This window comes from Salmo salar, chromosome ssa09 (genome assembly GCF_905237065.1).
Source record: "Salmo salar chromosome ssa09, Ssal_v3.1, whole genome shotgun sequence".
In the NCBI taxonomy this organism is placed as follows: domain Eukaryota; kingdom Metazoa; phylum Chordata; class Actinopteri; order Salmoniformes; family Salmonidae; genus Salmo; species Salmo salar.
The window spans coordinates 130,623,129-130,650,274 of NC_059450.1; the positions used below are offsets into that span (position 1 = coordinate 130,623,129).

Here is a 27,146-nt window from a genome sequence, read left to right on the forward strand (position 1 = left end):
AGATGTCATCCAGATTAAACGACTCGTGCTATTGAGACAATAGAATGCCTTCAGGATTCATGTTGACATTCAAACCAACCTTGATTATATTCAGAAAATATTGAAAACAAAACCAAATTCAGCAGAATTGTACAATACTCTTAATTAATGTGTATGGTAATAGGCTTCCAGGTAATACATTCATTGATTAATTGATTAATGACCATGAAATGTATTTAATTTATGCATCAATGTATTATTTATGTATATGTCATCACTTCACATTACAGTTAGTCATTGTAATTACAACACTATGATACTGTAATCCACACAAAGTGCTGCTGCAATAGTAGTCCATAATCATAGTTGACTTCATTCAAGACTTAGATCTGCCAAAACATCCCCATCAGTGTGAGTATATATACACTGGCACAGCAAGACAGAAAAACAAAACCCACAGCCAACAATCTTTAAGAATTAAGACTCCCTTTCAAGTCCCAATGTCACAAAAAAATTCAAACAGCACATTAACATTCATTTAGATAAAGCAATCCTTTTCAAACAATACAAAGACATTAAAAAGCAGTTAATGTCACACAATACCTAAAAAGTTAAATATGAATTAAAATGTTAGCAACCATAGACTATCCTTTTAGAGACCCGACCGTAAAATTGATTCAGTTCCAGCAGTGTGATGATACCACAACCCCGACTCGAGAAGAACAAAGGACAAAATACTACTTTAAGACCGAAACACCAACACAGTCCCTCAAGCATTAAACAGTAACAAAGCAACAAGTGACAATCAAGGGAAACGACAGATAACTTTACACTTCAGTTTGTCTCCAAGTTCCTTCATTAGTAGTATATTGCACAGTTTTAATAGTTTGTTATGGACTTGTTGAGTCACAGAAAGAGTGCATTACAGAAAACGTTGAGACCCATTACCCCATTCATATAAGTGTCCACATTTTCCCCTGCTCTGACATAGGGACTAGACCTCCTCTGGGTTACCGTAGCACAACATTGGTTCATTATCTGAATAATGTTTGCCAAAATAAATCCTGCCAGAGAAGTCGCATAAGCATCAATGCTAAAATGCCAACTTGTAACTTCTATTGCATTATACTGTATATGAGACCAGACAATGGAAAAAAAAGAAGGAAAAATGAGAAAATGACACCATTTATAAAGTATAATTTTACAATACATTATGATACAGAATAGTCTTTACTGTGTCAAGCCTTGAATTTGTACAAACTAGCAGATTTGCACTTCTTCACCGCTGCAAAGAGCACAGAGTACCTCTGAGAGAGAAAGAGAGAGAATAAAAGGCAAATAAATAAAGATGATTCCAGTGACTTCTGAGGTCTCTCTGTGATCTCTGTATTCGCAGCCCAAGGTGTGAGGTGTGCGGTGGGGAGCCCGGCTGTTGCACCTCGCCGGTGTTGATTACCTGGCGCCCGTTGCCATGGCAGCGGTTGTCTGCAGTTCAGAGCAGGTCGGGCAGAATGAGGCCCGGCGGTTTGGGCTCCACGCAGTTAATCCAGAAATTGGCACAGCTGGCGTGGTACTGGTGGCCCCCGTACGGCAGCTTGAAGTTGTCCGTCTCTGAGTTGAAAGCCTGGCGGAAGGGTCAAATAAGAGCGAAACGGGGGGGATGTTAGGACAAGGTTCTACTGAATAGTTAATAAACAGATGAACTTGGCAGTAGCTCAGGCTAACAAATAGAAAGCAGTGGTAAAGATAAATCAACGATCAACAGGAACTAAATAATTGATCTATGAGAGTAATGCTAGAAGCAGGGATTTGTAGGTAGCTTAACCTGCATACAGTATCTCCACTGTGGCATACAAAGAAGGGGTCAATGAAAACTGGTCCTTTGAAAATATGACTCATGTTTGGCACAATGATCTGTTTACTGATCAATAAGACTGCTGCTCATTGGCTGTCCTCCTGACTGTTAGTTGAATATATTGAGATAGCTGAATGGCACTCCCACATAACATCTGAATATAGCCGTTGAGAAAATAAACTGAGTGAACTGAGAGGGGCAGAGAGCTGTTATGTGAGCTTGCATTTAGCTGAGCCCAGCTGTAGCAGCAGGTTGGTGATAAGGAGGAGATGCTAATGTTTAAGAGTTTGCATAACCCCTCGTCTCCACGTCCTCCCTCTCCTCCTCCTCACCCTCACCTCCCCCTCCACAGTCCCAGCCTGCAGAACTGTAATGATGTGCAATTTACCCATCAAACATGATTGTGCCAACACATATAATGTGGTGAGACATAACAGAAGTAGAAAGTGCTGGAGAGAGGATATGCTTGGGAGAGTTAGACAATTTGAAAACAGATGGAGGAATAAAACCAAAATGAAAGGTCAGCATGATTAATCCTAGGTGACCTTTCTAACTGTAATCTAAAGGTTAATGACCCTCCATTAGGAAACCAAGAGGACAGTGCTGCTCATGGTGCTCCAGGGCTCCAGACTAGAAACACCACCTGTAAATGCAAGGGGCATCATGCCTAAAGAGGGAGGCTACAGTCTACTGCTGCTTAAGAGGCGGAAATAAGTGAAGCATACCTTTACCCTTAACCTCTTGTCATGGTCTTTAGCCAGTGCCTGTAAGTAGCATAAGAGGTGTCAGCATTTTCCTGGTTTCATGCATTGTCCTGAGTAAGCAAAGTTAAACTCTACAGTAACTGAGGATCAGTCCGTCAGTTTGTACAGAACGGAACGTTGGTACACCAAAGTTAAACTGTACAGTAACTGAGGATCAGTCCGTCAGTTTGTACAGAACGGAACGTTGGTACACCAAAGTTAAACTGTACAGTAACTGAGGATCAGTCCGTCAGTTTGTACAGAACGGAACGTTTGTACACCAAAGTTAAACTGTACAGTAACTGAGGATCAGTCCGTCAGTTTGTACAGAACGGAACGTTGGTACACCAAAGTTAAACTGTACAGTAACTGAGGATCAGTCCGTCAGTTTGTACAGAACGGAACGTTGGTACACCAAAGTTAAACTGTACAGTAACTGAGGATCAGTCTGTCAGTTTGTACAGAACGGAACGTTGGTACACCAAAGTTAAACTGTACAGTAACTGAGGATCAGTCCGTCAGTTTGTACAGAACGGAACGTTGGTACACCAAAGTTAAACTGTACAGTAACTGAGGATCAGTCCGTCAGTTTGTACAGAACGGAACGTTGGTACACCAAAGTTAAACTGTACAGTAACTGAGGATCAGTCCGTCAGTTTGTACAGAACGGAACGTTGGTACACCAAAGTTAAACTGTACAGTAACTGAGGATCAGTCCGTCAGTTTGTACAGAACGGAACGTTGGTACACCAAAGTTAAACTGTACAGTAACTGAGGATCAGTCCGTCAGTTTGTACAGAACGGAACGTTGGTACACCAAAGTTAAACTGTACAGTAACTGAGGATCAGTCCGTCAGTTTGTACAGAACGGAACGTTGGTACACCAAAGGAATTGAAAGAGCAACATTCCAAGAGCCCCAAAGTGAAAGAATCTAAAGAACCACCTTACAATCATCCATCTAATTTTCCAATAAACATCAAACAGGGATGGGCATCTTTCAAACAGGGATGGGCATCTTTCAAACAGGGATGGGCATCTTTCAAACAGGGATGGGCATCTTTCAAACAGGGATGGGCATCTTTCAAACAGAGATGGGCATCTTTCAAACAGAGATGGGCATCTTTCAAACAGGGATGGGCATCTTTCAAACAGGGATGGGCATCTTTCAAACAGGGATGGGCATCTTTCAAACAGGGATGGGCATCTTTCAAACAGGGATGGGCATCTTTCAAACAGGGATGGGCATCTTTCAAACAGGGATGGGCATCTTTCAAACAGAGATGGGCATCTTTCAAACAGGGATGGGCATCTTTCAAACAGGGATGGGCATCTTTCAAACAGGGATGGGCATCTTTCAAACAGGGATGGGCATCTTTCAAACAGGGATGGGCATCTTTCAAACAGGGATGGGCATCTTTCAAACAGGGATGGGCATCTTTCAAACAGGGATGGGCATCTTTCAAACAGGGATGGGCATCTTTCAAACAGGGATGGGCATCTTTCAAACAGGGATGGGCATCTTTCAAACAGGGATGGGCATCTTTCAAACAGGGATGGGCATCTTTCAAACAGGGATGGGCATCTTTCAAACAGGGATGGGCATCTTTCAAACAGGGATGGGCATCTTTCAAACAGGGATGGGCAGGATTCCAGACTCTGCAATAGATTGAGAGAAATACTGTGCAGTCTGCAAAGCGATGGAATTAGGCATCCACTGCCAAGTAAACTTATTTAAATGTTATTGGCCTAGTTCCAGATAAAGTCATAACCAAATTAAACAAACTGAAAGATAATTTAAAATACAGTATATTTCAGAATCTGACATTTATGAATAATAATGCATCATACTGCATAAATTATTATTGGGAAAAAATCCAAACCAGTACTTTTGGGAATGATTGCACTCATTAGCATTTATCACTGACCAAAAATAGCAATACTTCATTAAACCCAAATGATCACTCAGAGAGTTTATAGCTTGTTGCAGTCTCCAAGTAATAAACTATGTTTAGATGCTACCTGTTGCTTAGCCTGATAGCAGATCTGTATGTGCTGTAACCAACTCCCTTGTCATTCGTTGTCATACCATACATGTTTGCCATGACAACAAGCACATCAGAGGACTTGGCTAAAACCCAGGCTGATCTGCTACCAGGCTACATGGTGCTGCCCATCCCTGACTCAACATATGAAGGTGAATGGATGAAGAACATGGAGACAGGTCTCCGTTGGATAAGTTAAAACCCAGAACCGAGTCAGCAGTATCAAAGACCAACAGCCTAGGTCCAGTCTCTCAACGGTGCCCATCATAATATTATGCCGGTGATGCCATCAACACCACACCTCTACTTCTAGTTGGAAGGCAGACAGAAACTACCTGTACTCTGAAAGATAATAGTTTTATCCGCTTCTGTATTAAAACGCTTTCTGTGATTTCATTATTCTCTGAGGGGATGTTATTCTCTGTTTGGCTTTTATGCTTTCTTACAAATGTTCCTCTGGACAAAAGTTGAATTAAAAGGTGGGTTATTAATCTGATGTCAGGGGCATGCTGAATAAAACTATTATTCAGCCTGACTCAGTCCATGCGAAAGAGAGAGAGAAAGATGGAGATGAACACAGAGAGAGTGTGAGAGAGAAAGATGGAGATGAACACAGAGAGAGTGTGAGAGAGAAAGATGGAGATGAACACAGAGAGAGTGTGAGTGAGAAAGATGGAGATGAACACAGAGAGAGTGTTGAGAGAGAAAGATGGAGATGAACACAGAGAGAGTGTGAGAGAGAAAGATGGAGATGAACACAGAGAGAGTGTGAGAGAGAAAGATGGAGATGAACACAGAGAGAGTGTTGAGAGAGAAAGATGGAGATGAACACAGAGTGTGAGAGAGAAAGATGGAGATGAACACAGATTGTGAAAGAGAAAGATGGAGATGAACACAGAGAGAGTGTGAGTGAGAAAGATGGAGATGAACACAGAGAGAGTGTTGAGAGAGAAAGATGGAGATGAACACAGAGAGAGTGTGAGAGAGAAAGATGAAGATGAACACAGAGAGAGTGTTGAGAGAGAAAGATGGAGATGAACACAGATTGTGAAAGAGAAAGATGGAGATGAACACAGAGAGAGTGTGAGAGAGAAAGATGGAGATGAACACAGAGAGAGTGTTGAGAGAGAAAGATGGAGATGAACACAGAGAGAGTGTGAGAGAGAAAGATGGAGATGAACACAGAGAGAGTGTTGAGAGAGAAAGATGGAGATGAACACAGAGAGAGTGTGAGAGAGAAAGATGGAGATGAACACTGAGAGAGTGTGAGAGAGAAAGATGGAGATGAACACAGAGAGAGTGTGAGAGAGAAAGATGGAGATGAAGACAGAGAGAGTGTTGAGAGAGAAAGATGGAGATGAACACAGAGTGTGAGAGAGAAAGATGGAGATGAACACAGATTGTGAAAGAGAAAGATGGAGATGAACACAGAGAGAGTGTGAGAGAGAAAGATGGAGATGAACACAGAGAGAGTGTTGAGAGAGAAAGATGGAGATGAACACAGAGAGAGTGTGAGAGAGAAAGATGGAGATGAACACAGAGAGAGTGTTGAGAGAGAAAGATGGAGATGAACACAGAGAGAGTGTGAGAGAGAAAGATGGAGATGAACACTGAGAGAGTGTGAGAGAGAAAGATGGAGATGAACACAGAGAGAGTGTGAGAGAGAAAGATGGAGATGAAGACAGAGAGAGTGTTGAGAGAGAAAGATGGAGATGAACACAGAGTGTGAGAGAGAAAGATGGAGATGAACACAGATTGTGAAAGAGAAAGATGGAGATGAACACAGAGAGCGTGTGAGAGAGAAAGATGGAGATGAACACAGAGAGAGTGTGAGAGAGAAAGATGGAGATGAACACAGAGAGAGTGTGAGAGAGAAAGATGGAGATGAACACAGAGAGAGTGTGAGAGAGAAAGATGGAGATGAACACAGAGAGAGTGTTGAGAGAGAAAGATGGAGATGAACACAGAGAGAGTGTGAGAGAGAAAGATGGAGATGAACACAGAGAGAGTGTGAGAGAGAAAGATGGAGATGAACACAGAGTGTGAGAGAGAAAGATGGAGATGAACACAGAGAGAGTGTGAGAGAGAAAGATGGAGATGAACACAGAGAGAGTGTGAGAGAGAAAGATGGAGATGAACACAGAGAGAGTGTGAGAGAGAAAGATGGAGATGAACACAGAGAGAGTGTGAGAGAGAAAGATGGAGATGAACACAGAGAGAGTGTGAGAGAGAAAGATGGAGATGAACACAGAGAGTGTTGAGAGAGAAAGATGGAGATGAACACAGAGAGAGTGTGAGAGAGAAAGATGGAGATGAACACAGAGAGAGTGTTGAGAGAGAAAGATGGAGATGAACACAGAGAGAGTGTGAGAGAGAACGATGGAGATGAACACAGAGAGAGTGTGAGAGAGAAAGATGGAGATGAACACAGAGAGAGTGTGAGAGAGAAAGATGGAGATGAACACAGAGAGAGTGTTGAGAGAGAAAGATGGAGATGAACACAGAGAGAGTGTTGAGAGAGAAAGATGGAGATGAACACAGAGAGAGTGTTGAGAGAGAAAGATGGAGATGAACACAGAGAGAGTGTGAGAGAGAAAGATGGAGATGAACACAGAGAGAGTGTGAGAGAGAAAGATGGAGATGAACACAGAGTGTGAGAGAGAAAGATGGAGATGAACACAGAGAGTGTGAGAGAGAAAGATGGAGATGAACACAGAGTGTGAGAGAGAAAGATGGAGATGAACACAGAGAGAGTGTGAGAGAGAAAGATGGAGATGAACACAGAGAGAGTGTGAAAGAGAAAGATGGAGATGAACACAGAGAGAGTGTGAGAGAGAAAGATGGAGATGAACACAGAGAGAGTGTGAGAGAGAAAGATGGAGAAATACCCTCAGCAGATTTCTTAGCACCTGTGCTCCCAGCTCCTGACTGATCTGATGCGTGAACCACATCAGCTGTCTAAACTCAGCCATCCTCCGCCTCACCAATCCATCTCTAGCTAAATGATGCAGGGGAACATCGCAACAAACAATCAAAGCAACCCTGCCCCGCAGACTGTCCAGTCAAACAATAAAATTAATGGACCCCAATATGACAAATAGTTACTGATGATCAGGGTTTGACAAGTGGAAAAGAAAGTGTCACAAACACATTTTAAGTCACAGCAGAACTCAAATGATGAAACAAATGAACACACAGATATGGATGAGTATTGTTTAGACTTGTTGTTAGTAGCTGGTAAGAGGTGAAGTGAGAGGTGGCTGTCAGATGAGGGTTGAGCTAAAAGCCTGTTATTGTAAGAGTAAAGCTGCATGCTTCACTGACCCTCCAGAAACCTTCCCACAATTCCCTCAGCCCAACCAGAGGTGCCAAAAGAACAACTTCACTCCTCTCACGTCCTGTCTGTCTGTCTCCTCCAACTCTCTTTTTATCGTCCTCTTTTTCTCCGTCTCTCTCTCTTCCTGAATTGTTATCATCTTAACAGGTGTCATTTTATCATCATTGTTTCATCACGTTCTCTTCTAAGACTCATAAATGAAGGTGACCTGAAATCATTTTGGAGGGATATTTGGTGAAATCGGATTGTCTGGTCATTTCTAACACATCTGTGCATGAACACAGTGCTGCTGCCGGCACTGGTAGCATCTCAAATAGCACTCTATTCCCTGTATAGTGCACTAGTTTTGACCAGGGCCCATTTTGTCTTTTGGGATGCAGTCAGTGTGAAGGGAGGGAGCTGTGAGGAGAAGAGTGTGCTGTCATTTTGGCACCCCATCGGCTGTCTATCAGTGGAGAATTTGGCCCCCAGGCCCCCAATAGCAGAGAGTGAAGTGAGATTCAGTTGACAGTTCACGGCCTCATACTCTTTTAAACAGACGTCCAATAGTTGTCTCTTCTTTGCTCTGCAAAATGTTCAAAGTCAAAGAAACGATCATTTAGTTATTATGCGTCAACCACTAGTTTAAAAACAACTCTAAAATAAATGGCAAAATGATTCATGGTTTATTCAGCTTGAGAAATCTGTTGGAACGGATTTGTAATCAAATGTTTCAACAGTTGTTGGGTCCATCTGTTGAGGGATTGAGGGTGTGTTGGTTGGCAATCATGATTGTGTGTTGACTGAGAATTACTGTATGCTTATTGTGTTGTGTGTCCTGTACATTAGTGTGTGTGTGTGTGTGTGTGTGTGTGTGTGTATGTGTGTGTGTATGTGTGTGTGTGTGTGTGTGTGTGTGTGTGTGTGTGTGTGTGTGTGTGTGTGTGTGTGTGTGTGTGTGTGTGTGTGTGTGTGTGTGTGTGTGTGTGTGTGTGTGTGTGTGTGTGTGTGTAGACCTTGCTGCGTGAGTCCACGTTGAGCAGGCACACTCCACAGGCCAGCTCCTTGGCGTTCTTGATGCCGTGTCTCAGGATACAGGAGGAGAAGTCCAGCGAGCTCTCATCAGGCTGTACAGAGAAACACACAACACAACATTACACAAGGAGAAACACACACACACACACATTTTATTACTTTTAATACTTTATTTGAATCCACAAATTGCATTACATTCAAGAAGGATTCAAAATGCATGGACACTTAAGGATACAGAAAGCACCTTCTCATAACAGCTGAAACAGAGCAGTACCGAGCCAATTACTTTGTGTTAGGCTGGCCTGCAACCTGGAGGCCACGTACTGTAAGCCTATGTTTGTGACCGAGACACACGGTTGGTGGCTTGCCTCCTGTATGGAGGTGCTGGCAGATTGGTCTGATCATAGTGGGTGGGGCACACTATGTTGCTACGCCTCACAAAACACTGCATGAAACCAGGGATCTACAGTTCTGAAATTTGAGGAAATGTACCATATTTGCAAGGATTTTATAAGGGTGCCAACCAATTTACATTTAAACAAATAAGTTGTATATTTAAGCAATAAGGCCGGGGGGGTGGGGTATACGGCCAACATACCATGGCTGAGGGCTGTTCTTAGGCACGACGCAACGCATTCAAGGCTCGAACAACCTGGTTTACAATACCTAGATACAGACCACTAACTGTACAGGTGTAGCAGCTTCCTCTCCAACACTGAGCTACAGAACAATAGCTCAAAGGAATAGACATGTCTCTATTCATTCATTAACCAGCTAAATGAACTGAAGTAGAAATATGTCTTTAATCTGGGAAATGAAAGTAAATACAGTCCATTAGTCTGTTGGCAGCAGAGCTGTGTGAACAAGTGAGTGTGCCCAGACAGCTCTCTCTCTCTCTCTCTCTCTGAGGAGGACCGAGCCTGCAGAATCAAAAAGCAGCTGCAGGTCTACGGTCTGAGATAACGTAACATTACTACTCACTCACTGACTCCGTCTCCCTCTACCTCCCTCTGTCCCTCTCCGCTAATTCTCGCTCTTTCTGTACTGACATTATCTCGAGTCAGGAGATGGCCAGCCTGTATTATCTGCTGGCATTTGAGAAGCAATGTTATTCCTGAGGCTGGCTGTAGAGGATAAGGCCAGCCCATCTCCTCTCTGCCTCTGTTCTCAACACATCACTACAGCCTCAACAGACAGCTCTACACTCCCTGTCCCCTCAGCTACACACACTAACAGATACCACCATAGGGCTTGGTTTAGTACACGGTCACACAATCAAGGTTTCATTGATAATCCTACTAGACAGTCTTTATCCACTCAACATTTCATCAGGAACATTTTCTAGACAAAGTTGTTACAATCAAGTGTCAATTTCTCAGGTCTGTGTGTAGCCTAACCAAGTGAATTTTAGGAAGGGAGGTCTGTGAGTGTGTGTGTTGACTGTACTGTGTGCGTGAGTCTGGGTCTGTGTGCGTGAGTCTGGGTCTGTGTGCGTGAGTCTGGGTCTGTGTGTGCGTGTGTGCGTGTGTGTGTGTGTGTGTGTGTGTGTGTGTGTGTGTGTGTGTGTGTCTGTCGGTACAGTACTGTGTGTGTTTCTTACCGCCAGGTTGGCCAGGGACATGAAGCCCATGAGGTTGTTCCAGACGTGGCTGATGTCCTTCAGCAGCTGCTGCAGCTTCTCAGAACACACGGCCGTGGCTTTGATCCCCAGCTCCACACGCTTGGTCACGCGGTACACCTCCACCACACCTGCCACATAAACACACGTAGACAATAAGACAACACCCCTGCTCCCAGTTCTCTCCCACAGCCAGCTCCAACATAAGCCAAAGATAAGAGAGTGAGAAATACAACAAAGACAATAAAAAACAGCTAACATGTCTACACTCCCCTATGTTGAAACCAACCTGACATAATGTTGGCTGTAACACTACCCTCCCTGGGGAATAAAAGGTTAACATGGAAGGGTTGTTAATAGAGTTGTTGTTCTCCGTTGAGAGGGTAAAGGTTTATAATGGTGTGTTTTTGGAAGAAGACTCATTGGTGGTACACTGTGTTCTGTTCTCAGCCCCTCACAACAGTATGTGTCCCTGTCCCACTCTCATCGCTCATTAAAAAGACACACTGCTGTCTGTCTGGTCAGATACACACTCTTGTGCATCCCAAATGGCACCCTATTCCTTACATAGTGCACTGCCTTTGACCAGAGCCCTATAGGGCCCGGTCAAATGGAATAAGGTGACATTTGAGACGCATCCACAGTCTGTCAGGCCGAGCGAAGACAAGCCCCCACTAGGATCCACAGTCTGTCAGGCCGAGCGAAGACAAGCCCCCACTAGGATCCACAGTCTGTCAGGCCGAGCGAAGACAAGCCCCCACTAGGATCCACAGTCCGTCAGGCCGAGCGAAGACAAGCCCCCACAGTCCGTCAGGCCGAGCGAAGACAAGCCCCCACAGTCCGTCAGGCCGAGCGAAGACAAGCCCCCACAGTCCGTCAGGCCGAGCGAAGACAAGCCCCCACAGTCCGTCAGGCCGAGCGAAGACAAGCCCCCACTAGGATCCACAGTCCGTCAGGCCGAGCGAAGACAAGCCCCCACAGTCCGTCAGGCCGAGCGAAGACAAGCCCCCACAGTCCGTCAGGCCGAGCGAAGACAAGCCCCCACTAGGATCCACAGTCCGTCAGGCCGAGCGAAGACAAGCCCCCACAGTCCGTCAGGCCGAGCGAAGACAAGCCCCCACTAGGATCCACAGTCCGTCAGGCCGGGAGAAGACAAGCCCCCACTAGGATCCACAGTCCGTCAGGCCGGGCGAAGACAAGCCCCCACTAGGATCCACAGTCCGTCAGGCCGGGCGAAGACAAGCCCCCACTAGGATCCACAGTCCGTCAGGCCGGGCGAAGACAAGCCCCCACTAGGATCCACAGTCCGTCAGGCCGGGCGAAGACAAGCCCCCACTAGGATCCACAGTCCGTCAGGCCGAGCGAAGACAAGCCCCCACTAGGATCCACAGTCCGTCAGGCCGAGCGAAGACAAGCCCCCACTAGGATCCACAGTCCGTCAGGCTGGGCGAAGACAAGCCCCCACTAGGATCCACAGTCCGTCAGGCCGGGCGAAGACAAGCCTCCACTAGGATCCACAGTCCGTCAGGCCGAGCGAAGACAAGCCCCCACTAGGAACCACAGTCCGTCAGGCCGGGCGAAGACAAGACCCCACTAGGATCCACAGTCCGTCAGGCCGGGCGAAGACAAGCCCCCACCAGGATCCACAGTCCGTCAGGCCGGGCGAAGACAAGCACCCACCAGGATCCACAGTCCGTCAGGCCGGGCGAAGACAAGCCCCCACTAGGATCCACAGTCCGTCAGGCCGGGCGAAGACAAGCCCCCACTAGGATCCACAGTCCGTCAGGCCGAGCGAAGACAAGCCCCCACTAGGATCCACAGTCCGTCAGGCCGAGCGAAGACAAGCCCCCACTAGGATCCACAGTCCGTCAGGCCGAGCGAAGACAAGCCCCCACTAGGAACCACAGTCCGTCAGGCCGGGCGAAGACAAGCCCCCACTACGATCCACAGTCCGTCAGGCCGAGCGAAGACAAGCCCCCATTAGGATCCACAGACCGTCAGGCCGGGCGAAGACAAGCCCCCACTAGGATCCACAGTCTGTCAGGCCGAGCGAAGACAAGCCCCCACTAGGATCCACAGACCGTCAGGCTGAGCGAAGACAAGCCCCCACTAGGATCCACAGTCCGTCAGGCCGAGCGAAGACAAGCCCCGCACTAGGATCCACAGTCCGTCAGGCCGAGCGAAGACAAGCCCCCACTAGGATCCACAGTCCGTCAGACCGAGCTTAGACAAGCCCCCACTAGGATCCACAGTCCGTCAGGCCAAGCGAAGACAAGCCCCCACAGTCCGTCAGGCCGAGCGAAGACAAGCCCCCACTAGGATCCACAGTCTGTCAGGCCGAGCGAAGACAAGCCCCCACTAGGATCCACAGTCTGTCAGGCAGAGCGAAGACAAGCCCCCACTAGGATCCACAGTCTGTCAGGCCGAGCGAAGACAAGCCCCCACTAGGATCCACAGTCCGTCAGGCAGAGCGAAGACAAGCCCCCACTAGGATCCACAGTCTGTCAGGCCGAGCGAAGACAAGCCTCCACTAGGATCCACAGTCTGTCAGGCCGAGCGAAGACAAGCCCCCACTAGGATCCACAGGCAACACTGGAGCGCTGGATAAATCTCTCAGAGGGGATCAGGCAGAGTTTGGGGTTCTAGCTGAAGACTGTTGGACCTTGTTTAACAAGCTCAGGACCTCCCTGTTGGCGTGTGTGTGTCGGCGCGTGTGTGTGGGTCAGCGTGTGTGTGGGTCTGTGAGTCTCACCCAGTAGGTAATCCATGCCCTGAGCAGACTGGATGACCTCAGTGCAAACAGTAGAGCAGCTGATGCTGTTTAGGGTGTTGTTGGCTTTAATGATGACCTGGGGACAGAGACAGACAGCAGAATGGGTTAGGGTTACACACACACAGCAGAATGGGTTAGGGTTACACACGCACAGCAGAATGGGTTAGGGTTACACACACACACACACACACACACACACACACACACACACACACACACACACACACACACACACACACACACACACACACACACACACACACACACACACACACACACACACACACACACACACACACACACACACACACACACACACACACACACACACACACACACGTTCAGATACGGCAAAACAGGAGAGGGGGAACAGTCCTGCACACTATCTTACCTGTACAGCACTCTCCAGACACCTCTGCCACTCATATGCATAGCGCTCACTCTCCTGAAACAACATGTTATAGTTGTTAGAATGACTTCAGATATATGAGAAGACATTTACACATTTCCATAAAGACACTTACAAAAATACCAAAAAAAACTAAAGAACTTATTAAGGCCAAAGCCTCTGTGGTTTGCTACTGAAATCAATGTCTACTGAACTTGTAAACACTCTACAGAGCATCTGGATAATTGGAACGTAGTTAACATGTCTGGGTCTCACCTCCACCTCCCCAGTCAGGTCCTTGTACTTGTCTCTGATGACGGGCAGGGCAGGCTTCTTCTCACTCAGGGTGCTGGAGCGGTCTCTGAAGGGCTGCTCCGGGGCGGGGGAGGGGGGCGAGCGCCCAATCTCCTTCTCCCCCAAACTGTGGCTACGCTTGTGGGAGCCTGAGGCAAGGAGAAGAGGAGAGAGTGTCTTGATACATACATAAATAGTATATACAGGCAATGTCTGGCATACATTCAAATGTCATTTTAATGGCCACTTCTACTAACCCAGAGATGTTGGCTAATTCCAGATATGCACCCGTTTGTTTACTATGGCATAATTGGGACTTTTTACTGAGCTCATTTTCTGTTGTGGCTAATTCCTTCCGGACAAGGACACAGACGTCAAAACACTTTATTTACAACAAATGATAATTATGTACAAAATAGCGCCACGGCAACCAATGCAAGTATGAATAATTCATGATGGCTCACTCACTCACACAGACAGACACACACAGAAAAAACAGACAGACACATAAAAAAAGACACACAGTCACATGCTGAGCCCAAACTATGCCACAGGGGCTCTGTCTGTCTGTGTGTGTGTGTGTGTGTGTGTGTGTGTGTGTGTGTGTGTGTGTGTGTGTGTGTGTGTGTGTGTGAACCAGGTAATCACCCCCTGCGGAGACATACATCATCCTCCCCACAGCATGACAGCACTAATACATTCCCCCATTACCTCACAGTGATCAGATTACCATTCAATAAGGACAGAAGAATAACAAGTAAAAGGTAATTAGGGTTAACACTGGGAGAGAAATCATTGAGGCAAATGAGCCTTTATCACTTTGGAGGTAGGAATCGCTAATTAACTATGCATGAAACATAACACCGGAAAACAGCAGTAAAAAATGAACACACAAGGAGTGAATACGGTTAATTTCGTCTGGGCATGGATTTTCTGGGCTGCGCTGTTAATTAATCTAATTTGCCTGTGTTGTGTACGAAGGATGTGTTTTACAGTCTCTGGGCTGTAGTCACCACATTGCCATCTATTGTCTGTCAGCGGAACTGCACTGAGCTGCAGGAGTAGCCACAGATGCTCCAATACGAGGTGATGAAAGTCCTGCTATGTCACATCACAGCCAGCGGATCTGATTCACACCACTACATCAGAACTAGAAGGCATGGCGTAACTGGACACAATATACCACCATCTACTTACTGAGGATCAGAAAATGTATGTATATCTACTTATCAGAAAATAAATCAACAAGAGGAAAGAGAGAGAGAGTACCGATCAGATGACTCACCTTGTACAGAGAGGTCAAAGGTGGCCAGTTCGCTCTTGATCATCTCTTCACTGGACTTGACCTTGGTCTGAGAGCTGGCCTTCAAAAAGTCAGACTTCCCAAACTTGGCCTTGTCCCCCTGAAAGGCCCTGAACTCATCCGAGGCCTCGTTCAGGTTCCCCTCTGAGCCCGGCTCGGCCGCTGCCGCGGGGGAGTCTGACTTCTCCGACACCGTGCTGGCAAAGTCCCCAAAGTCATCATTCTCATCCCCACCCAAACCTCCCGGCTCACAAGAGCCAAAGTCAGCGAAGGCCTCAAACTTGCTGTCGGTCGACCCACTATCCTCTGTTGAGAAGGTGGTGATCTTAGTCTGGGCGGTGTGTGTGATGGGGATGTTCTCTGTGCTGCCGAACGACGTCTCCTTCCTGTGGACTACGTCTGAGGGGAGAGAGGAGGAAACACCAACACTGTCCAGGCCCAGATGCTTCTTGGCCTGATCCTGAGCGGACAGGCATTCCTCTCTGTCTGACCAATCATAGCTGGCCAGACTGCTGACCGCTGACGTTCCGAAGGGGTCAAACTTCACGTCGTCTCCTTCTGTAATGACATCAAAAAATACACACTGGTACCTCTAAGTGGGAAAAGGGTGCTGAAATGATAGCTACTACTCAGTCAGCCATGATAAAGTGAAAAAGCATTTGGGCAAGCTATGATACGTTATATGAAAAATACTTACTGTGGAAGCCATATTGTTTCTGACGCTGAATGTGTGTTGACTTACAACAAGCAGCTTTACTTTGCTCCGAGTACCACCTCATCTCCCCTACATTGTAACAGCGAGATCAAATGCACTGCATTTAATCGTGTGCTGCACTATAGCGTGTGTAAGGGTTCACTTACTAGGATGTGATCACCAGCTTAAAGGAGGGATAAAAAGCTGAAATTGATTGGGTTCTAAAAATATCTTTCTTCACCAGTCTATTTCCAATTGGTGACATAGATGACAGATAATATAGGGGTACAACATACGCTCGTTGCTCACATACAGATACAGTGAAATATTAGTTTGGATAATACCAATAGGTTTAAAACCTTTACAGGATCCCCCCGGCGGGATGGTTGAGCTAACGTAGGCTCATTAGCATGAGGTTATAAGTAACAAGAACATTTCCCAGGACATATCTGATATGGACAGAAAGCTTAAATTCATTGTTAATCTAACTGCATTGTCCAATTTACAGTAGATATTACAATGAAAGAATACCATGCTATTGTTTGAGGAGAATGCACAGTTATGACCTTGAAAATGTATTAATAAACCAATTAGGCCCTTTTGGGTAGTCTTGATACAACATTTTGAACAGCAATGCAATGGTTCATTGAATCAGTCTAAAACTTTGCACATACACTGCTGTCAGCTAGTGGCCAAAATCTAAACTGCGCCTAACCTGGAATAATACATTATGGCCTTTCTCTTGCATTTCAAAGATAAAAAAAACTATTTTTTCTATCTTTTACCAGATCTAGTTTGCTATATTCTCCCACATTAATTTCACATTTCCACAAATGTTTCAAATGGTATCAAGAATATGCATATTATTGCTTCAGGTCCTGAGCTACAGGCAGTTAGATTAGGGTATGTCAATTTAGGCGAAAATTGGAAAAAAAGGGTCCGATCCTTAAGTTAAAGGGATACTTTGGGATTTTAGCAATGAGGCTCTTTATGTACTTCTCCAGAATCAGATGAACTTGTAGATACCATTTGTATGTGTCTCCACCTTCCGGAGACACCTGAAACCCCACCTCTTTAAGGAATACCTGGGATAGGATAAAGTAATCCTTCTAACCCCCCCCTTAAAAGATTTAGATGCACTATTGTAAAGTGGTTGTTCCACTGGATATCATAAGGTGAATGCACCAATTTGTAAGTCGCTCTGGATAAGAGCGTCTGCTAAATGACTTAAATGTAAATGTAAATGTGTCCAGTATGAAGGAAGTTAGAGGTAGTTTTGTGAGCCAATGCTAACTAGCGTTAGCACAACGTCTGGAAGTCTATGGGTATCTGCTAGCATAAATTAACCAAGGGTTGTGTTAGCTGTCCTCTGATCCAAAGGAAATAGATGTCCTGTCAGGGTTGGTTGTTGGGGTTGTGAGGTAGATTGGAGACCTGACAGTTCTGAGGCAGATAAGACATGATAGGACGAGGCCCTGCTATAGAACACCTCTCTACTGTTTTCTCTAGGTGTGTGACAATACTGTAGCACAAACTATTAGGAGCAGACAGTTCTGCTAACATGATGATACAAAATGACATCCTTTTCATTACAGATTGCCATGGCAACCTCAGTAGTGAGTGGAGCCGTTCTGTCTCTGTATTGACTATCTACCCCACAAACTGTGTTGTACAAGCAGAACACTGTTCAATTCATAACATATCGGGCAGGAATTGTAGAACTACCGGTAACATAAACAAGCACACATTCTTACAAGTGCTCACACAGTCACACACTCATACACTCAGATACACACTCCTTCTAAGATACAGTATAACCTGCAGGAATGTGTGGACCCAGTCAGCGTAGCCTCATGTGTGACACAACCCTTGCACGCAAAAAAAGCAATTTGTGAAATTGACAAGGAGCTAGTGTAGTAGTAGGCCTAATGTAGCTGAACATAATCTGGCCTCTGAGGATAGGAAAGGGAGAAAATAAGACGGTACGCATTTCAGCAATACCAATAGTAATATTTATTACGACAACATGGGTTAAGAGAGCGAGAAAGATCACAAAATACTCTGAGAGAGGTCTACTGTTACAAGAGGTTTGTCAAACTAACACTTGTAAAAGTATATTTGAATCATTTAGAACACAAGGGCATGCAGAGTCAGAAAATAAGAGAAGAAAAACAAACAGAGAAAACGGTAAAAGAAAGAAACCCCCAGAAGAATATAGCTGCAGAAAGCAGAATGAGAAGGCACATTCACAGACTAAAATGAGTAGATCTCGGTAGAAGACGACACACTGTAGTTGTACTAATAGGGTGGAAAGCAACAGGTTGATTGATAGAAAGATAATTGAATACAGAACACTTGAAAAGCCAAAGTGATTTACAGTGAGGGGAAAATGTATTTGATCCCCTGCTGATTTTGTCCACTGACAAAGAAATGATCAGTCTATAATTTTAATGGTAGGTTTATTTAAACAGTGAGACAGAATAACAACAAAAAAATCCAGAAAAACGCATGTCAAAGATGTTATAAATTGATTTGCATTTAATGAGGGAAATAAGTATTTGACTCCCTCTCAATCAGAAAGATTTCTGGCTCCCAGGTGTCTTTTATACAGGTAAGGAGCTGAGATTAGGAGCACACTCTTAAAGGGAGTGCTCCTAATCTCAGTTTGTTATCTGTATAAAAGACACCTGTCCACAGAAGCAATCAATCAATCAGATTCCAAACTCTCCACCATGGCCAAGATCAAAGAGCTCTCCAAGGATGTCAGGGACAAGATTGTAGACCTACACGAGGCTGGAATGGGCGACAAGACCATTGCCAAGCAGCTTGGTGAGAAGGTGACAACAGTTGGTGCGATTATTCGCAAATGGAAGAAACACAAAAGAACTGTCAATCTCCCTCGGCCTGGGGCTCCATGCAAGATCTCACCTCGTGGAGTTGCAATGATCATGAGAACGGTGAGGAATCAGCCCAGAACTACACGGGAGGATCTTGTCAATGATCTCAAGGCAGCTGGGACCATAGTCACCAAGAAAACAATTGGTAACACACTACGCTGTGAAGGACTGAAATCCTGCAGAGCCCACAAGGTCCCCCTGCTCAAGAAAGCACATATACATGCCCGTCTGAAGTTGCCAATGAACATCTGAATGATTCAGAGGACAACTGGGTGGAAGTGTTGTGGTCAGATGAGACCAAAATGGAGCTCTTTGGCATCAACTCAACTCGCCGTGTTTGGAGGAGGAGGAATGCTGCCTATGACCCCAAGTACACCATCCCCACCGTCAAACATGGAGGTGGAAACATTATGCTTTGGGGGTGTTTTTCTGCTAAGGGGACAGGACAACTTCACCGCATCAAAGGGACGATGGACGGGGCCATGTACCGTCAAATCTTGGGTGAGAACCTCCTTCCCTCAGCCAGGGCATTGAAAATGGGTCGTGGATGGGTATTCCAGCATGACAATGACCCAAAACACACAGCCAAGGCAACAAAGGAGTGGCTCAATGTCTGGACTGGTCTAGCCAGTCGCCAGACATTAATCCCATAGAAAATCTGTGGAGGGAACTGAAGGTTCGAGTTGCCAAACGTCAGCCTCGAAACCTTGGAGAAGATCTGCAAAGAGGAGTGGGACAAAATCCCTCCTGAGATGTGTGCAAACCTGGTGGCCAACTACAAGAAACATCTGACCTCTGTGATTGCCAACAAGGGTTTTGCCACCAAGTACTAAGTCATGTTTTGCAGAGGGGTCAAATACGTATTTCCCTCATTAAAATGCAAATCATTTTATAACATTTTTGACATGTGTTTTTCTGGATTTTTGTTGTTGTTATTCTGTCTCTCACTGTTCAAATAAACCTACCATTAAAATTATAGACTGATCATTTCTTTGTCAGTGGGCAAACGTACAAAATCAGCAGGGGATCAAATACTTTTTTCCCCTCACTGTAAAGGACAGGTTCAAGGCAGGACAGTGATTAACCCTTTGAGGACCTGAACGCTTCTCTACTATTCTCGCCATGATAGAAACTCAAATGTCAACGGCAGACTTTAGAGATAAAATAAATAAGGGTTTTGTCATTTTTAAATCAAAACTTTGTGTCCTACTACATAATGACAACATCATATACATTGGATACATTTCTACAGTCTACTACATCCAATAGGACTCCGAGGCATTACATTGCCTTACATTCTATTTCTGAGAATTTGGAGGAGAGGTATGGATCACCAAATCCATTGTTTAGCCCATGTACATTACCGGTCACAAGTTTGGGGTCACTTAGAAATGTCCTTGTTTTTAAAGAAAAGCTCATTTTTTGTCCATTTAAAATACCATCAAATTGATCAGAACAGCGCAAACTGTCTCTAACCAGAACAGAAATAGGAGTGGGAGACCCCGGTGCACAACTGAGCAAGAGGACAAGTACATTTGAGTAGTACACAGCGTTGTACGAGATCTTCAGTTTCTTGGAAATTTCTCGCATGAAATAGCCTTCATTTCTCAGAACAAGAATAGAATGACGAGTTTCAGAAGAAAGTTCTTTGTTTCTGGCCATTTTGAGCATGTAATCAAACCCACAAATGCCGATGCTCCAGATACTCAACTAGTCTAAAGATGGCCAGTTTTATTGCTTCTTTAAATCAGTACGAAACAGTTTTCAGCTGTGCTAACATAATTGCAAAAGGGTTTTCTCATGATCAATTAGCCTTTGAAATTATAAACTTGGATTACTTAATAACACAACGTGCCATTGGAACACAGGAGTGATGGTTGCTGATAATGGGCTTCTGTCCGCCTATGTAGATATTCCATTTAAAAAATCTGCCGTTTCCAGCTACAATAGTCATTTACAACATTAACAATGTCTACACTATATTTCTGATCAATTTGATGTTATTTTAAATGGACAAAAAATGTCCTTTCCTTTCAAAAACAAGGACATTTCTAAGTTACCCCAAACTTTTGAACGGTAGTGTATGTAAACTTGTAAAGTGATCCAACTACATTTTTCTCCATTATGATTCTTCATAAAACCATTCTGCTCAAGCTCTCAAAGGGTTAAAGAAACAAAGCAGGCTATCTTACCACAAGACCTCAGAGAGGTTCTGCATCTTCTCCAATCACAGGTGACAAAATAGATTTAAAGAGACAGTATCATTTTTCTCTTGCTACCTATTAGTTCAACGCTCCTGTGTACAAGCTCTTAAAAAGACTCATTCAATAACTAACAGCAAGATAGGGTTTCTCAAGATAATAATCAATCTTTGATTCTGAACCAATCTAAAATATTTTCCATAACTAGCCTATCCTCATAAATACATTTAATCTTCAAATAGTTTACACAACACAGTTTAAAACAATATCAGGAAGTCTATCTAGTTTGAAAATAAATAAGAATTCATTTTCCTGTAATAAAAATACACTATTAAATCTGTATACATTTAGAATTTTTTGATTTTCTTTAATAAAAACAACTAGTAATACTGTTAAGCAGAAAAATGGCATCCTATAATATGTTCTTGTCAATTTCACAAATTGAACAGGCAGGCACACTGCAGCAAAAAAGCAAGGCAGGGCGGGTATCACTAACTTCAGTGTGTTCTCAAGGAGCCTGTTCGTAGATCAACACATAACAAAACATACCTGAATATCAAAGACAAATGAAAAGGCTTCCTTTTGAGCTGCTCTGACCCAAAGGAGCCCCGGTCGGGGAAAATAAATACTGTCTCTTTGAGGTTGGTTTCATTATATCCAGGATTGAACACAGTGCAAGCATGTTGAGACTTTCACACTCCAAGGCCTGCTACTGTACGCTTTCTTAAAGATGAGAATTGATTGGTGCTGTCCAAAAACAAAAATACTGATTGGATGAACGTGGGCCAGAATAAAAGCGAGCAGCAATTAACAGGTTCTGAGGAATGTTTTCAACTCTCCACTATCTCCATCATATTAACGGCAACCATTTTGCTGCAGCTCCGGGATCCGTTGCCATTGGTTATTGTCTTACTCTCTCCTTCGAGAGTAGCCTAACCATTTCAGTTAAACTGAAAGTTGATTTATTCTGATGTGCAATAAAACTTAAACAAAGAAATGGGTATCATTACATTGATCATTTCCGATTTAGAATAACTAAAATGGTGAATTCCTAGACGGAACTTGATTGTGATGCCTCTTTGCCTGAACTGCTAAAACCAATAAACTGATATGTTGGCTAGTGTTGAAATATTATAGGCTATAAGGACATCTCACTGCACACTTATGCTAATAGATAAGCACATGGGTGTTAAAAGGAGTGTGCTGCTCACACACAGGGGATGTAAGGAGAGACCTTGAATGTACTCAGAGGAATATGAGACGTGACATGGAAGATGAGATGCTTGGTAAATTAATTACGACCATGAGAGGGGAGAAGGGTGCTGATATGGACAATGCCTGGACATTAAAGGCTAATTAGATTCCATGAGAGTGTTTCCATTTAGAGGTTCAGTGCCCTGGTCTGCTAACCTCTTATCTCTTTGTAGTGATGTGGGCTTTGTGGGGTCAGGGCCAAGAGACCACTTAGGTTTAGGGAGATGGAGCAAAAGCACTATGGGAGATTGATGCCTAACACTGGGAGTGTCAAGGAATACTATATGGGTACTCTCACACACAGTAGGAAAACTCACTCGTACACATACAAAACACAACCAAGCAATCACACTCACACATACCAACACATAACGAGCAATCAAAACAATTTACTCAATGCAATAAGATGAACTGTATGATATGATAAACTGTAGGTGATTTCTGCCATTCATAAATACTTTTTGCCTTTTCATAAATACTTTCTTTTCACCTAATACTTAAGTACAGTGCATTTGGAAAGTAATCAGACCCCTTCCCTTTTTCCACATTCTGTTACGTTACAGCATTATTCTAAAAGTTATTAAATAAAACATTTCCTCATCAATCTACAGACAATACCCCACAATGACAAAGCAAAAACTGGATTTTAGAAATTATTGCAAATAAAAAAAGAACACCTTATTTACAGAAGTATTCAGACCCTTTGCTATTAGACTGGAAATTGAGCTCAGGTGAATCCTATTTCCATTGGTCATCCTTGAGATGTTTCTACAACTTGATTGGAGTCCACCTGTGTAAAATTTAATTGATTGGACATGATTTGGAAAGGCACACACCTGTCTATATAAGGTCCCACAGAAGACGGTGCATGTCAGAGCAAAAACCAAGCCATGAGGTGGAAGGAATTGTCCAAGACAGGATTGTGTGGAGGCACAGATCTGGGGAAGGGTACCAAAATAATTCTGCGGCATTGAAGGTCCCCAAGAACAGTGGCCTCCATCATTCTTAAACGGAAGAAGTTTGGAACCACCAAGACTCTTCCTAGAGCTGGCCGCCCAGCCAAACTGAGCAATCAGGGGAGAAGGGCCTTGGTCAGGGAGGTGACCAAAAACCCGATGGTCACTCTGACAGAGCTCCAGAGTTCCTCTGTGGAGATGGGAGAACCTTCAAGAAGGACAACAATCTCTGCAACACTCCATCAATCAGGCCTTTATGGTAAAGTGGCCAGACGGAAGCCATTCCTCAGTAAAAGACACATGACAGCCCGTTTGGAGTTGCAAAAAGGCACCTAAAGGACTTTCAGACCATGAGAAACAAGATGCTCTGGTCTGATGAAACCAAGATTGAACTCTGGTCTGAATGCCAACCATCACGTCTGGAGGAAACCTGGCACCATCCCTACGGTGCCGTATGGTGGCGGCAGCATCATGCTGTGGGGATGTTTTTCAGCTGCAGGGTCTCGGAGACTAGTCAGGATCGAGGAAAAGATTAACAGAGTAAAGTATAGAGAGAAAACCTGCTCCAGAGCGCTCAGGACCTCAGACTGGGATGGTTCACCTTCCAACAGGACAATGACCCTAAGCACACAGCCAAGACAACGCAGGAATGGCTTTGGGACAAGTCATTGAATGTCTTTGAGTGGCCCAGCCAGAGCCCGGACTTGAACCCGATCAAACCTCTCTGGTGAGACGCCATCCAACCTGACAGAGCTTGAGAGGATCTGCAGAGAATAATTTAAGAAACAGGTGTGCCAAGCTTGTAGCGTCATACCCAACAAGATGAGGCTGTAATTGCTGCCAAAGGTGCTTCAACAAAGTACTGAGTAAAGGGTCTGCATACCTAAGTAATATTATTTTTAATTATTTTTATTTTTGCAAAAAAATCTAAAAACCAGTTTTTGCTTTGTCATTATGGGGTATTGTATGTTGATTGATGAGGACAAAAAAACAATTTAAGCAATTTTAGAATAATGCTGTAACGTAACAAAATGTGGAAAAAGTCAAGGGGTCTGAATACTTTCTGAATGCACTGTATGTCCACGCTCAAGGAACATCTTTACAAATGTTCCTTGTATGCCTCCTATTATCATCATGTTTGATTTGATAACTGAGCATTAAGCATCAATATAATACATCTGAGGAAGAATTTGGCTTGCTGTGAGTAAAGGTAAAGCCTACTGCAGCATACAGTAACTGGGCATTCTGAAAGTGATAAATAAAAGAAAATCTCCTTGTACAGAGGCCCATCGCCATTACATGGCCCTGCGTTAATCTGCATTCAGCCATTTTAGTTGCATCACTCAACACACAATCACGACTGGGGAGACAAAAGGTGCATTAAGGAGATGAGCGATGTGTGCTATGACAGCACAGACAGGGAATGAAGGCCAGTGGTATCATAGAGCAGCTTGACTGCATCACATCAACCTGACTGTCTCTCATCAGAGGAGGCGAGGAGGCCTGTGCTTTTTGACTGTGCTACAAATTCTAAACAAATTAGTATTAAATAATAAATTAATCAAAAGTACCTTAATACGGTTAATAAATAAATAAATAATAAATAAATATTAGGTGAATAAATATGCTGAATTTAATACCAGGTAACGATGGGTTTGGGAATGAATGACTGGTGGGTGTGATGAGATGACTGTCTCATCATGATTCAGCAGTAATGTGGATGAGCTAGCTCACTGCTTTGCCCTCTAGTCTAAACCCTAGTTTAATGGGCGCTATGGGGCACTGAGGAGGGTGGAGACAGAGAGGCCACCGCCAGGCCTACGATTGGTTCTCTATGTGTGACTGGGCGGGGCCTCACCAGAGGAGGCGCACTAGTTCCTCACCTGCGGCGGGGGGTTGGTGGGCCGAGAGGCCCGGCAGGTCCAGAGAGCTGTCTGACATCACGTGCTTCAGGTCTCCACCCATGTCCGACAGCTTCATGTCCAGCTGCACTGACAGAGCGTCCTCAGAGTCCTCCTTGCCCACGCTGCTGCCCCCGATGGATGGGAGGTCTAGGGACTTAACTGAAGCCGAGTCCTCCTTGCCTCCATGTTTGAAGGCTGACACCTTATCCACCAGGCTCTTCTCTGAGGCCCCCAGCGCCGTGCAGAACTTGGACGACTGGAAGTCGGCGAAGTCGTCTGCTTCGCTCCTGAGTGAAGAAAACGAGCCGCCGGCACTCTCCTTGTTGTCGTCGTACGCCAAGCCTCCCTCCAGAGACAGCTGCTTGAACACGTCGTACTTGTCAGAGCCCTGCTGGGGCCGCTGTGGAGCGATGATGGTCTCTCCTCTCCCCTCTGCCCTGCCCTCTCCAGACCTCAACCCCTCACCCTTGGCCTCCCCCCCAGAGCTGCCGAAAGCCATGAAGTCTGCAAAGTCATCCTGAGATGCTGCCACGCCCCCTCCCAGAGCAGTGCCAATAGGAGCAGCCTCAGAAGACGAGGCGGGGCCAAAGAGGGCAAAGTTGCCAAAGTCCTCAGCCCCTCCCCCTGGGGGCTTGGCCCCACCTGGTGGGAGCACTAGGGAGGGGGGCACAGAGGGGAAGGGACTGGGCTTGGTCTCAGCAGGGGTGGGGGCTGAGGGAGCCATAGAGGAGAAGAGATCCAGGTCAGCCATGTTGAGAGGGTTTTTAGGCTGAGAGAGAGACACTGCTGATTGTTGTTGATGATGTAGCTGGTGTTGTAGTTGTGGTAGAGAATGAGAGTTAGGAAAAGCAGGAGGGAAGGCTGGCTGAAACATCTTGGCCTGGTCTGGAGGGTCTAGTGGAGAGATGCTGTCGGCGGTTTTAAAGTCTGTGAAGCCATCATCCACGCTGACAGACTTGAAATCGGCAAATCCTTCCCCTGCGAAACAAATAGAACAATTGAAGAGGATTGCAAAAGCATTTAACACAGCAGCCAGACAGGGAGGACATTGGCATGACACAAAGTAACATCAGTCGCCTCAGTTCCAGATTTTTTTATAATTTCACAATCCTACAAGAAAGAGAGGGGCGGATTAGTTACGCCTCTGTAACATAGCAGAGGCGCGTGGTGAATTTCAAGCAGTGGTGAGACCTGCGCTGGGCTGTAGTCCAGAGACACACTGCTATGAGAGAACAGCAGCAGCACACAGCAGTACACAAACCAGGCTGGGCTCTCTACAGAGACACACACAACACCACAACATGCAACAAGCCGTCTGTCAGTCCCTAACCGTGGGAAAGAACTCCCTACAATCTACAAAGACTTCCTTCCAAGTCTCAGTAGTGTTTTTGATTTTTAGAACAGCATCTTAATCCCAAACCACACATTTTACTTCAATCATGACAGGAGGGCCCTAGAAAACCACAAAGGAAAAGTGAGTAGAGAAAGTTGTGGTTGTAGGGGCTGCTACACCGCTGCACTGACAGAAGCAGGAAATTGTGTTCACACCACTTCTGTTTTGCTGGGAAAGAGAGAACTAATGTGGTCATTATGGAGAATGAGCCTGGCAGGCAGCACACAGGAAAGGTCACTGCAATCAGACTCAGGCAGGACTTACTGGAGTCGTGAGAGCTGCTGTCCCCATCGGAAACTGTTCTAGTGAAACAGGGAGCAGCAGGAAACAGATCTACATCAGGGATACTTCTGAATGTACTGAACACTCTGGAAATGTGCGCAAGATAAAAGCACACACACTACAAAGCAAACACAGCACTCAGAAATTATACAAATAGTATTCTTCTTGGTACTCAGTCGCTAACCCCGTCCCATTTACACAACTCTACATTGGTCTAA

General features: G+C 44.9%; 1 protein-coding gene across 1 annotated transcript in view; it reads right to left on the reverse strand.

Annotated features, from left to right (window-relative positions):
* Window positions 1-214: 214 nt before the first annotated feature.
* LOC106612791 (synergin gamma-like) overlaps window positions 215-27,146 on the reverse strand; it is a 47,172-nt gene continuing 20,240 nt past the window's right edge. The window contains 10 exon segments of the mRNA XM_014214286.2: window positions 215-1,603; window positions 2,560-2,598; window positions 8,484-8,522; window positions 8,953-9,063; window positions 10,572-10,720; window positions 13,342-13,438; window positions 13,754-13,807; window positions 14,027-14,193; window positions 15,330-15,905; window positions 25,233-26,231. Coding sequence (XP_014069761.2) covers window positions 1,472-1,603; window positions 2,560-2,598; window positions 8,484-8,522; window positions 8,953-9,063; window positions 10,572-10,720; window positions 13,342-13,438; window positions 13,754-13,807; window positions 14,027-14,193; window positions 15,330-15,905; window positions 25,233-26,231 — 2,363 coding nt within the window. The 3' untranslated portion in view covers window positions 215-1,471.